Below are 12616 nucleotides of genomic sequence, written 5' to 3'. Positions count from 1 at the left end.
GATGCTTATTCCCTCTTGTCAACTTGTTTCTCTGCCACTGCAGAGAACTTGGCTGCAAGATGTGTACATTCTTGGACAGCCTTCCCCAACCTGGAGCCCTCCAGGTGTTTGGGGAATAAAACCCCCATCAGGCCCAGCTAGCAGCTGATGGGAGCTGTGGTCCAATGCAGCTGGACTGGCACCAGGCTGGGGAAGGCTGCTCTGGAGGTGGAAAGTTTAGATTCCCAGATGAAAGGGGAGCCCTTTCATGCCAATGATGTGGACCATTCTCATGCCTGGAGGATAGGGCAAACAAGCTACATCACAGACTGGAAAGTGCACGCTCACTGCAGGTGGAACTCACAAGCCACACCAGGAGCCACACAGGCAGCCCCCGACCAGCTTCGACAGCAATTGGCATTTAGTTGACAGGAAGGCTCCGCGGCACCGATGGACCCAAAATGGGGGCGGGGGGGTGTCCTGCGGGTTTGCCGTTGTTGGTTCGGGACGGCAAAAGTTAAGAAAGGAAAGGAAACGGCTTCTTCTAAACCCGGGCAGAGACCCCTCTTAAATCCCGGGGTGAGGCAAATCCAGGCTACCTTTTCCTCAGATGTGCGCACACGCCGGCCTGAAGGGCCATCAGCAAAGGGCGTCAGCATGGACGCGGCTAAGAGGCAGCGAAGGGCCCCTAAGCGAGGTTCGGGAGGATAGAGAGGGCAGCCCACCGCACTCGGCCTCGGAGCTGGCGGCCCTGCCCTGGCCAGCCCAAGAAGGCACACCGGGGGGGGGGCGGGCTCTAATGAAGCTACACCCAGCGTCAGGAACGGATCACCAGGCGGCCAGACTGGTTACGGGGGGGGGGGGAGAGCTGCTGAAATTAAGCCGGGGGAAGCGGCCCACACATGGACCACCATCGCCCTCCCCCGACGCGGCTTCAGCCCAAGAGGAAAGGGACCCCTGCAGGGCTCCTCTCCCCGCCAGGAATTCTGACAGCGAGGCTGAAACCAAAAGGCACAGACAGAACCGCCGCCAGCGAGGCTCCCCTCCCCTCCCCGAATCGTCATCAAAGCCCGCCGGGGGCGGCGAAAGGGGAACCAGCGCACTCCCGGGTACCACCAACCGGGCCGGGGATGCCGCAAGGGGAGCCCGAGCGGCCGCGGGGCGGAAGGAAGACGAGGGCTATCCCCTTCCCAAATTCAGGGGGGCGGCGATGGGGCGCGCGCGGGCCACCCCCTGGGCCACATCGAGGCCCCCGAGCCCACCTTTGTAGCGCTCCAGGACATCCTCGTACGCCTGCACGAACTCCTTTTCCTGGCTGCGGTTGAGCGGCAGTTGCCCCGGCACGTAGCCGGCCATGGCGCTGCCCGTCCCGGACCCGAGCAGCTGGCTGGAGCCGCGCGCCAGCGGCCGATCTCTTTGTGCCGACTGAGCCTGCTGGGCGGGCAAGCAACGCGGGCGGGCGGGAAAGAAGCGGCGGCGCGCTCTGCGCTTCTCCCGAGCAGCCACTGAACCTCGACGGCGGCGGCTGTTCTTCCGCCGCCTCTTCTTCTCTTCCCGGCCTCCCGCCGCAGGCTCCACCCGCCGCTGTCAGGGAGGCCCAGACCAGCCCCCGGCTTGGCTGCTCTCCTTCGCCGGCCCGCCCTCCGGCCCAGCAGGAGCCAGCGCAGCGCAGCCGGAGTGGCGGGGACGCCCGGCGGCCGGCTGGGGAACTGCGGGGGCAGAGCCGGGGCAGGCCGGGCCCCGCCCCGCCCCACCAGGTGCGAGCAACTAACCATCCCGGCTCCGGGTCGGAACCGGCCACAAACCGGATAGCCAAGGGAGAAGGCACCAGCGGCCCCTCCGGAGAAGGGAACGCAAGGCACCGGCGTCCGGCAGAGGCTGCGGAGAAATGGCCAGAGCACGAGGCGAAGAAGGGAAAGAGGCCGAGAGCCGGAGGGCGGATCTGGCCAGGAACGGACGGCGAAAGCGGCTGAACGGAACCCAAATGCAGAGGGGAATCCTTTTCCTTTCCCCACCGCCACTCAAAAAGCATCATCAAAGCCCTGCGGGGAGGCGGAGCAGCGCGCGCCTGGGTACCATCCGAGGGGGGGAGGGAAAACAAAGGCAGTCGGAAGTCAGGAACTCCCCCCAAATCTAGCTGGACTTTGTGACCAAGCCATCACTCCTGACCCACTTTCAGAGCCTGTACAAGGGGAAGGACAACATGGTGCCCCCCTACACACAAACACAGACATGCCCCATTCCATGTACAAAGCTGACCAAACTGAGCTCTGAATCTAACTTCTACACTGAGGATGCCCTCCCACACGCTGGAGGGCTTGTAGGGCAAAGGAATATATAGGTCTGCCCTCCAGCCACCTCACCCCCACTCCTCGCACTTGCCTCACCTCAGCCAAATGGTAAAGCTGGCCCTACTGTTGAGCATCTTCAGCAGAACCCTGTCCAGAACCCACCTGGCCTTCACCTAACCTCCCACCTGTCTGCTTACCACATGCTGCCTGTTTCCAATGTCTCACCATTATTATTATTATTATTATTATTATTATTATTATTAGTCGCTTGATACCCAAAGGTCCCCAAGCAACTATCTTTCTATCTGTTGCCAACTATGAACCCCAACGATGGCATCAGCTCTGTCCTCTGCAGCACTCCACTGGCACTATAAGAATGCTCACTGGGTAGTAGTGGACTGGACTGCCTGCAAGTCGATGACGACTTATGGCCACCCTATGAATAAGGTTTTCATGGTAAGCGGTATTCAGAGGGGGTTTCCCATCGCCTCCCTCTGAGGCTAGTCCTCCCCGGCGGGCTAGGGCCTGCTCAGCTTGCCACAGCTGCACAAGCCAGCCCCTTCCTTGTCAACAACTGCCAGCTGAGCTCCTTGGGACTATGCCGCTTGCCCACGGCTGCACAGGTGGCAGGACATGTGACCCCTGAGCCACTCGCTGTGGGGTGACCTTTAGCTGGCCCTTGACACCCAGGAGACACGAGCGGGGATTGGAACTCACAGACTCTGACCTGCAAGCCAGGCTCTCCTCCCCACGGTGCTATACCAGCTGTAAGTAGTAGTAGCAGTACTGATCTCACAGTCACTGCCTACTATTGAAGGTGACAAGTGGAGGCCCTTGAAGGACAGAGCTCGGAAAGAATAAGAGGAATTTGGGATTGATATAATGCCATTTATTCCACCTTTGAAGGAGGAGTGTCTCTGGTGCCACTGGGCTGCTGGGACTTGTAGTCTTTAGCATCTGGAGGCCACCAGGTTGTCAAAGGCTGCTTACTCTGGCGTTTCCAAGCTATGGGCAACTGTAAGCTCCAATCCTGTGCCCACTTGCTTAGGAACACAGTGCATGTTATTCCTAGCAAGCACACTCAGGATCAGGCTGTTTTGCTTGTTTTCACAAGCAACACAAAAATCGCCCCCTTTACCTCCCATATAGCATCACCGGAAATGCAAAATTTTCATGACCTTAGATGTACATTATCAACTGCTTTTTGGTCTTGAGCCAACCTCATTCACATCACTTGTTCAAGAAGAACGCAACAAATCCGCCTTATTTCCCAGGGCCCTCCAGAAGTGGCTATTTTGCTACTGAGGCACTTTGTCCTAATAATATCAGCATCTGCCTGAGTCAGCTAGAATTGAAAATGAACACTTCCTTAAGGCAACATGGAGCAACTGATGTCCCACCAAGCAAAAACCAGTCCACCAAGAATTCTGTTTTGGGGGACAGCAAAACCAGGAGGAGAGGGCCACACACCAGGAAGGTGGGCTGGAAGAAGCTCATGCTTGTGCCATTGTTTACCTGGTGTGATCGGCGCAAAAAGTGCAAAAATAGATGTCTATGTCTATGTCATATATAATCATCTTCCAACACTGAAGTACTTTCAGTGTTGAGAATTTGTTGTATTTTAAGAGCGCCCCTTCAGCAAACAGAAAACAAGGGAATTGAAGAGTTTGTATGACATCTGGTGGAGAAATCTGTGCAATGCAAGACCAAAAAAATCCTTCATTGTTTTATTCAGGAAACAAGGATGTGCCGGTTGACAGAAGGATTACAGAAATTGCCTAGAAATCTGGAAATTAAGCCAGAGTTTTTGAAATGAATGACGTTGGGAACAACTTCCTGACTGCTGTGGACCCAGTTATCTCCAACTATGTGAGAATGAGAGGATGAAGGAATTGGGGGCAGGGGGTGTAAAAACAGCTACACTTCCAATTAGGGGAAAAGTCCTAAAATTCCCTTTGTGGGATTTCATGTTATGAGACAAGGCAAGTCAGCAGATTGCCGGTGAGCCACGATGAGTGGCAGATTTGAGACAGGCAAATTGAGCCACAGTTGGAGCACAAATCAGTAGGAAATTTCTCTCTGCACAGGAGAACTCAATGGAATTATGTCTTTAATAATGTGTGTAGGGGGATGTTGGGGTGTCATTCAGGTTATTGATGACTGACTGATTGAATTTATATGCTGCCCAAATGCACCCAAATGCTTTGGACCAACTTTGGATCAACTTTCAGACATTAATGGATATTCTGCACAAAAAGTTATTGAAGTTGTTTGTTGAGTGAATAATAATTATTACAATTTAAAAACTAGGCCCAGTGAAGGCACTGCTTTTGTAAAGTCCCAGACTATAGTCTGAAGGCATGTGAGACCAGTGCTTTGCAGAAGAAGCTAAACAGGTCTGCGTCTGGTCAGTGCCTGGGTGGGAGACCACCTTGGAAACTGCATGTATGCCTCCTTGGGCTCCTTGATGGAAGAAAGAACATAAATGTAATAAATAATAAAGTAATAGTCTCTACACAACTGAGTATGTTCAGAACCTTAGTCTTTTTTTGAGGGAAAAGGACTCCCTTCATAATGGCATCTTGCAATCAGCTATTCTGCTTCCAGATGAGGATAGGCAGCACAGAGCCAGAAACATTCATCTCTCCCTCTCTCCCTCTCCCTCTCTCTCCCCTGTAGCCATGACAACCAACAAAATGGTTACTCAGCCATCTGTGTTGCCCTGGCAATGGGAAAAGCACCTTCCTCCATTCCAATTTCGATTTCTCTCTCAAGCTGACTGGCGTGACAATTTCCTTGGTGTTCTCTAAGCAACCCCATCCAGAACACACAAACTATGCTTGGTGGTGATGGGATTTTGAGGGGCGCCTGTGAAGCAGCCTAAGAGGTGCATCCCTTGCAAGGGATACTGAAGAACAATGCAGAGAGCTGAACCCTCCCAACACCCATGAATCTCTTTCCCCCCCGCCTCAAAATGCACCTCTTTTAAAAAGCTGTATTCACCCATTAGGGTAACCGAAAGTACTGTGACTGAAAGTAACCCTATTAGAATAAAATAATAAGCATTTAGAGGCTCCCTCTACCACTTCATGGCATTAAATTGTACTCGCACATCCCACTTTATAGGAAACTGGCAGTGTCTGGGTTGGACTCTGCACCAACCACCATCACATCTAGTTGCATCCTAACAGTCCAACACTACACATGTTGACTCAGAATAAGCCCTACTGAGTTTCAGGCAAGTTTGTATAGGACTGCATTTCACAATCATTACCTCAGTAATCCCAGCAACCCTGTAATATAAGCCAGTATTATTATTAGGCCCATATTACAGATAAGGAGACTGAGGCTGAGAGATAGTTTGTCTAAAGACCCCTTGTCAGTTCTCAGATTGAGCTGGTGAAACCTTTTGTTCCTTTATTTTTAAAAATATTATACTTAGTACAATCCAGCCAAATTCAAGCACTCTCAAGTCCAAAAGGAGAGATGTCAGCATGGCTCGCCTCTCCCATATGACTGACCTGATTTGTCACCCATTTTCAAATGGCTAGGATAAAACAGGATTTGCAAACATTTTACTGCTGAGGGGGAAGGGCCAGTCATGGAATGTTGATGAAACGCAGCTGCAGTGTGGAAGCAAAGACTCTGTTGGAGCATTTGTAGTAGGGCCTAGGGAGAGGAGGTGTGCTATGTGCAGCAGGAGGATGGCGAGAGATTGAGCTTGGGAGACAAAGAAGAAGCCCACCCAAGGCAGGGAGGCCACTGCTGGGCATGTTGTGTGTGGGGGCCGCTGTCGATCCTTTTAGCCCCACTGGCCATCCTCCTCCTCACTGTCACTGCTCTGCGTGAGCAAGCAGTGACGGGCGTGAGGAAAGGGAGCAGCCCAGAGGAGGAAGGCAAGCAACTGAGCAGTAGCGAGGAGGTGGGCCCACTCAGGGCACCTTGCCACCGAAACCTGGCCCTGACCCCCCAGGGCCAGCCAAGGGGGAAGCAGCCATTGCTTTTGGTGGAATGCTCTGTGTGTGGAACAGCCATGGTTCAGACCCAAATATCTGGAGACAACTGCTTAATCTTTATTTATTATTTTTATTAGATTTATATCCCTCCCTTTCTCCCAGTAAAAGCCCATAGCCCATACAGGGAGAACCAAGAGGGACCCCACAAAGACCCCCTGGAGAAGCCTCCCTTCTCCCTTGAAGTGATGGTGGCAGGGAGAGGTGACAGTGGAGTCAGTGCCTAATTTGAGTGGCACAGCAGAGGAAGAGGGGCTTTCCCCTCCTTCCCTCTGCAATGCTATAGTTTGGAGAGAGAGAGAGAGAGAAAGAAAGTTTTGACACTGGCTGGACAGCAAATTGCTCATCCAATTCCCAACCTGAACAGGATGACAGGGCTCTCTGAGGCCAGGTTGACAGGAGGGTTGGTGTAGGCAAGATTTCCTTTCTAAAAAAATTATACTTTTCCACACATCTGAGGGTCTTCCCAATTATGGAGAAACCCTCCTGCTTTGTAAGTTGCCCCAATTTCACTGTCCTACTCATTGGCATACTGGAAGGAATAATTCTAATATCTTAGATCCCAACGTTCTAACCATCTTCCAAACAAATCATACCTCAATTCAGTATCTGTATCTACAGGACAGGTTGTTGGGGAAGGGAATCTGAAATCTCTAGATCTTTAAGTGGGCTCAGCCCAAATTCATAGCTGCTGTTCAATAACTTTTCACCAAACTCTTCTGGGGGGAACAACGGCACTTAGCAGATATTCAGGAGAAAAGATTGGATTTTTTCTTTTTAAAAAATGCCCCTCCAAATGTGTTGCAAATCTTGTTTTTAAATTTAAATTTTAAATTATCATATTTTAAAACCTTACACAACAAGGTTTTAAATACAACTGAATATGAATTTGCAATGCAAAGCATACTTTGGATGGTCCACAAATGGGGGTACTTTAGGAGGAAGAGTGGAATAGAAATTGAAATAATAACCCCCAATATTTTTTAAAGAAAAGCACAACATTTCTCCCTGAGCAAGAGAAGCAAGATACTGTATACACTAGTTATTAAAGCACCCAGATTACAAACCGGACCTAGCTACTATATCCAACCTCTACATGGCATTTACCAAATGCTTCACCTCTGTCTAAACAAGGCAAGCTCACCTATATCCCTTCTATTACGGAGCCTCTTTCATTTTATTTTAATATACACATGCTGTACTTTGGATCATTAGCTTACCAGAAAATTAATTGGGGTCTCCTTTTTTTAGAATAACCCATCTCCAGAAAGCGACACAGCAGCCCCACACAGTGTTGCTTATTTCAGCTGTCAGCTTTACCCTAAAATAAGTAAAACGTCTGTTGTGTTAAAGCTTGTGCATGTTTAGAGCATAGCACATCAGTGAAGCACCTGAAAAATCTCAAAACAGCCTGACCTGCATTTTTGCCTCTCTGTTGTTTTCAATGGCCGGTGATTTAATTTGGCCTCAATGCTAATTAATAACAGTTATTGTCAATTATCACTTCCTAAGCATGTTTTGGCGTCCAAAGTTCATTCTTGTTCCTCCTTGTTCATTTATCCTCACCAACACCCTTCAACGGAGCACTAGGTTGAAAAATTAAGCACCTCCTGGTTGAGCAAACATTTCCATCCAACTGTCCCACTACCATACACTCTGCCAAGTGGTTAATATTAAATTTGCATGTATTTAAATAAATTAATAATATGCAGACTAACAAGTCCTGGGAAGAAATTCATCCCCCTCTCCCCACATAGGGGAAACAAAAGCAAATTATCCCTTTGCACATGGGCCTATAGGCATATCTCAATAAGAAGTGGACAGACATCAACACCTGTAGATGCTATAAACTTGGGAAGGACTGCAATCACTTTAGAAGATAAACCAGGACAAGAACAGTATGAATAAATTACTAGAGTTCAATGCAAACATCTGCTTGCTAGATGTCTCTTATTTGAGGAGAATGTTCCCTTTTCAATCAGACAAAACAGATTTCTCTAATTTGACAACACCATGCATTCAACTCACTTTTGTGCAGTAGAACAGCGAATGCACATCCTGTCTGAGCAATTTTTATCTTATAAAAACGAACCCATGTCCACTTTTGCCAGTGTCCATTTTTAATTTGTAGCGTCCCCAAAGTGAATTCCTTTGGATGATATCCTGTATTAAACCCCTCCCTTTCTTCAAAAAATGTGTTAGGCAAATCCATGATTCCAGAAAATAAGCTTTCCTCCCCTCCCCACCCCACCTCCACCCCCATGAGGCAGGTGTAATTAATACTGAAGCCAGCCATCATTCGCTGGTGCATTCATGGAAATGTATCCCTTGAGAAAATCATGACAGTCCAAGTAGTCAGTCAGCTCTGCCTTTATCGCTATCTCGCCTCTGAACAATTTACCTGATACCTACTAGTGTGATGGAATATGACAGGCCTGCTGTGGAACACCATAGCTGCCCATGACTGACTTGCAAGGAATCAGGACTCTCAGAGGAGACCAATAACCTATCCTTATTAATTGTTGTTGTTACAAACATGCTCTCTGCCTAGGTATATCTTGATGGGGCTTAATTTGATGAGAGAGCGGCTACTCTAAGCTGCTGAAACTCAAGTCATACCCATCTCCTTGGACTGAGGACAAGGAAAACAGTTCAAATAAGGGCAAAGAAGAGAAATGAATCTGCCTTTAGAAGCTGGCTGGGAAGAAGCGCTGGAGGGGGGCAGTCATGCATCAGCACACTGTTCCCTTAGGGAGGACTGATGCTGTCCCAGGACTACTATTGGCCCTCTGGCTCAACCTGGAAAGTTGTAAATAAAGAGATCATAAAAGCAGCCAAGGTCTCTGCTGCTGTCTGCTGACAAGAAACTCAAGGCTGCTCTGAAACATCTTTGCAGTCATTGCCTCTCAGCCGAACCTACCTCACAGGGTTATTATGAGGATGAAATGAGGAGAGGAAGACTCCTTGATGCCACCTTGAGCTCCTTGGAGAAAAGGTGGGATACAGACGTAAAAATAATAGCAATTTTATTTAAAAAGAAAAGAAAGCTAAGGTTGCATGTATATGAGTGCTTTGGATGCCTGGATGTTTTGCCCCAAGAGGCAAAGAGCACCTCAAGGGGTGGGGTGGGGTGGCAGGAGGCAACCTGGGTCAGAAAAGCAGCAGCGGAAGAAAGGGTTAACTCCCTGCCCTCAGCTCCCAGCCTCAGTTCAAAGTGGGACACTCTACAACTTCACTGACCCTTTGAAAAATGAAATGCGAGATCTGAGTATTGATCTCCCACTGCCCTGTCTAGCTGACCCTTCAGAACAGCTTCAGCAGGCGTCCCGGCAGACTTCCACCTCCAGGCCATTCAGGTCCTGCTTAGCTTCAACAACGCTATGCCCTCAGGGGCTCCCAGGCTGTTCTCCAGTCAGAATGAGCCTGCTGTGGCTGCCTGCACCCTGGTAGCCTCCACATCAGTCATGCAGTGGCAAATCCAGAAGTGCAGGGTCCCTTCATGATAGTCACAGCCATGCCCCCTTCTAAGATTATACAGTAGTCTGGCCAGGTGTGAATACTGTTTTCTGCTTCACTATCTTTCTTAATGCCTTCTCCCACAACAACAGATGTCCCTAGGAGCTAATCAGCATGAAAAGGGAGTGTGTTAGCAACTGAAAAGAGTCTTCTCAGTGATAGGCTCACCTCCTTTTCCTCTGATTGGGTCCAATCAGCAGCAAAGGAAAAAGAAGCATGTCAGGAGACTCTTTTCAGTAGGCATAAGAACATAAGAAGAGCCTGCTGGATCAGGCCAGTGGCCCATCTAGTCCAGCATCCTGTTCTCACAGTGGCCAACCAGGTGCCTGGGGGAAGCCCGCAAGCAGGACCCGAGTGCAAGAACACTCTCCCCTCCTGAGGCTTCCGACAAACACTCCTCCTTTCATGCTGATTGGCTCCTAGGATGCTGGAGACAGGGATCCTGCTGGGACCTGGCTCCCAAAAAAGTAAAGGGTCTGAGACCCCCTGAGACCCTGGACGACTACACCCCTGCTCCACAATCATGTGCGCACAGTTGCATATGTGCCATTTCCAAAGGAAACAGAGTGCACACAGCTGGAACACCCACACTCCCCTTCCTACAAGCAGCAAGGGAATGGGCCAAAGGATAGGGATATAGGAAGCTGCCTATCGAGCTCAGTATTGTCTGCACTGACTGGCAGCAGCTCTCCAGGGTTTCAGGGAGGGCACATTCCCAGCCCTACCTGCAGATGCCATGGATTGAACCTGGGACCTTCTGCATGCAAAGAAGGTGCTCCACTACTAAGTTGCAGCCCTGCCCCAGAAGAATCAGCCCTTGTGATGGCCTCAGAGCAGCAAGCCAAGAGGTAAGCGCCCTCCCTGCATTGTTATAACATTGCTCCCAGTTGTCACAGCCTCTGCTGCCTTTGCCTTGCTACATATTACAACAGCAGCAAACGAGGAACAAGGTGGGCCAGCAACAACTGGAGCAACGGGCAAGCCTTTGCCCTCTCTGAAAGGCATTGGCTGGCCCCCAACACGCCCTTGAGCCTGGGTCAGAGGGTGAGGTCCCCCTCAGTGGCCACTCCGCTCCTCTATGCGGTGCTGGCATCGGAATGTTCCTGGAGCAAGCAAAGGCGCCTGTCACGGGGGGGGGGGGTTGGAGAGAGGCCAGAGTGGTAGGGGGTGGGCCACGATGGGTGCCTGGCCTTTCTCTGAGAGAGAAAAAAGCAAGACAGAGAAAGAAAGAAAGAAAGAAAGAAAGAAAGAAAGAAAGAAAGAAAGAAAGAAAGAAAGAAAGAAAGAAAGAAAGAAAGAAAGAAAGAAAGAAAGAAAGAAAGAAAGAAAGAAAGAAAGACAGGAAACAGAGATGGATCCAGCTGGGGAAGAAGAAATGGCAGTGGGAGGAGGTACCAGGAGACTATGGGAAAGAGGGAAGCAAGTGCAAGAGACAAATGCCGCCTTTGTCCCAGTCCATTTTCTTGCCTTTCTGGGATTGCCACTGGAAGCAGATTTACTACTTTGAAACTGCCCTGCCCCACTTTGCATCCTGCCTCCCAATAGCCTAGCCTCAATGTTACGCAATGGGCCATTTTACACTGGCATATTTGTAAGTGAATTAAGTCTATGGGAAGGAGCACAGTTGTTCTTTGGGCCCATTCATGATAATTCTTCTCCTCTGGTTCAGCTTGCTCTGATTCAGGTCTCCCCACCATCCATCAACCTCCTTTCTTTAGGTTTGCAAAAGCACAATTTTAAAAGCACGGCTGTACAGTAGCGTAGGGGAAGGGCGTAATTCAGTGGCAGAGCATCTGCTGTGCGTGATGCAAAAGGTCCCAGGTCCAGTCCCCAGTATCTCTGAGTAGGGCTGGGAAAGATTCACTCTGAAAGCCTGGGGAGCTGCTGCCAGCCAGTGTAGACCGTACCCCACCTGGCCACCCTTTGGTGCCGGCCCTGTCAAAAGAGTCCCAAGGGCCAGACAGAGAGGCCTAAGGCCAATTCATCCCTGAATTTTGGCATGGCACTAGCTTTCTTACCAGCTACTCTGACGACAGCTCTCTCTGCTGGATCCAGCACAGAGTCTTGACTTTTCCTCTTCTTCTGCTCATGCAGGGGTAAATTCCAGGGCAAGGTGTCCCCCGGCGGGCAAGGTGACAGGCTGCCAGACCTCTCACTCCGGTAGGACCGCTCACTCCGACATGACCGCTCACTCCGGTAGGACCGCTCACTGAGGGTCTCTTCGTCAGATGACGACATGGCTCTGAGCAAGGGAGCTGGGCACAGAGATGCTGCTGATCCTCAGAAACAGCTGACCTATGAACAGACACAAGAGCCAATGGATGAGTGAGTGGATTTATGGGGGTGGGTTTGCAAAGGGATGGGAAATCAAACCCAGCTTGCACTTTTGGTCCTAAAGAAGAGAACAGTGGTTTGAGACTTCATGGCTGCATTCACACCTAACATTAGTTATGTTTAAACCATGTTTAAACCATGTTCATCACACCAGGAGCTGCCTCACGGTTGCCTCACAAATGAGCAAGCAAAGTTGCTTGTATTTTCATCTGTTTTCCAGCTACTCTTGTGTTGTGACTTTGTAGCTTGACGAGCATCTAGGATGGAGTGGTCAAGCAAACCATGCCCAGGCAAACATAATACCAAATCATAGTTAAAACAGCAAACACATGGCTTCACATCATGGTTTGTTGACAAAAAACATGCACATTCAACCAAATCATAGTTAGGCTAAACAAACCATGGCTTAGTGTTATGTGTGAAACAGACCAATGTGAGCAAACCATGCTTAAGCAAACATAATGCCAAATCATGTTTAAAACA

General features: G+C 49.8%; 1 protein-coding gene across 14 annotated transcripts in view; it reads right to left on the bottom strand.

Annotated features, from left to right (window-relative positions):
• MACF1 (microtubule actin crosslinking factor 1) overlaps positions 1-12037 on the bottom strand; it is a 383383-nt gene extending 371346 nt beyond the window's left edge. For 13 of the 14 annotated variants that reach the window (XM_061597825.1, XM_061597831.1, XM_061597827.1 and 10 more), the window contains exon 1: positions 11818-12037. In XM_061597825.1, coding sequence (XP_061453809.1) covers positions 11818-12037 — 220 coding nt within the window. Of the gene's footprint in view, positions 1-1241; positions 1637-11817 lie in introns of those variants that run through there. The other variant, XM_061597835.1, reaches the window with a different exon arrangement.
• Positions 12038-12616: the final 579 nt, after the last annotated feature.

Source organism: Rhineura floridana, chromosome 15 (assembly GCF_030035675.1).
Source record: "Rhineura floridana isolate rRhiFlo1 chromosome 15, rRhiFlo1.hap2, whole genome shotgun sequence".
NCBI classification, from domain to species: domain Eukaryota; kingdom Metazoa; phylum Chordata; class Lepidosauria; order Squamata; family Rhineuridae; genus Rhineura; species Rhineura floridana.
Note: the sequence above shows the minus strand (reverse complement) of the source record. Positions and strands in the feature narration are given on the sequence as shown.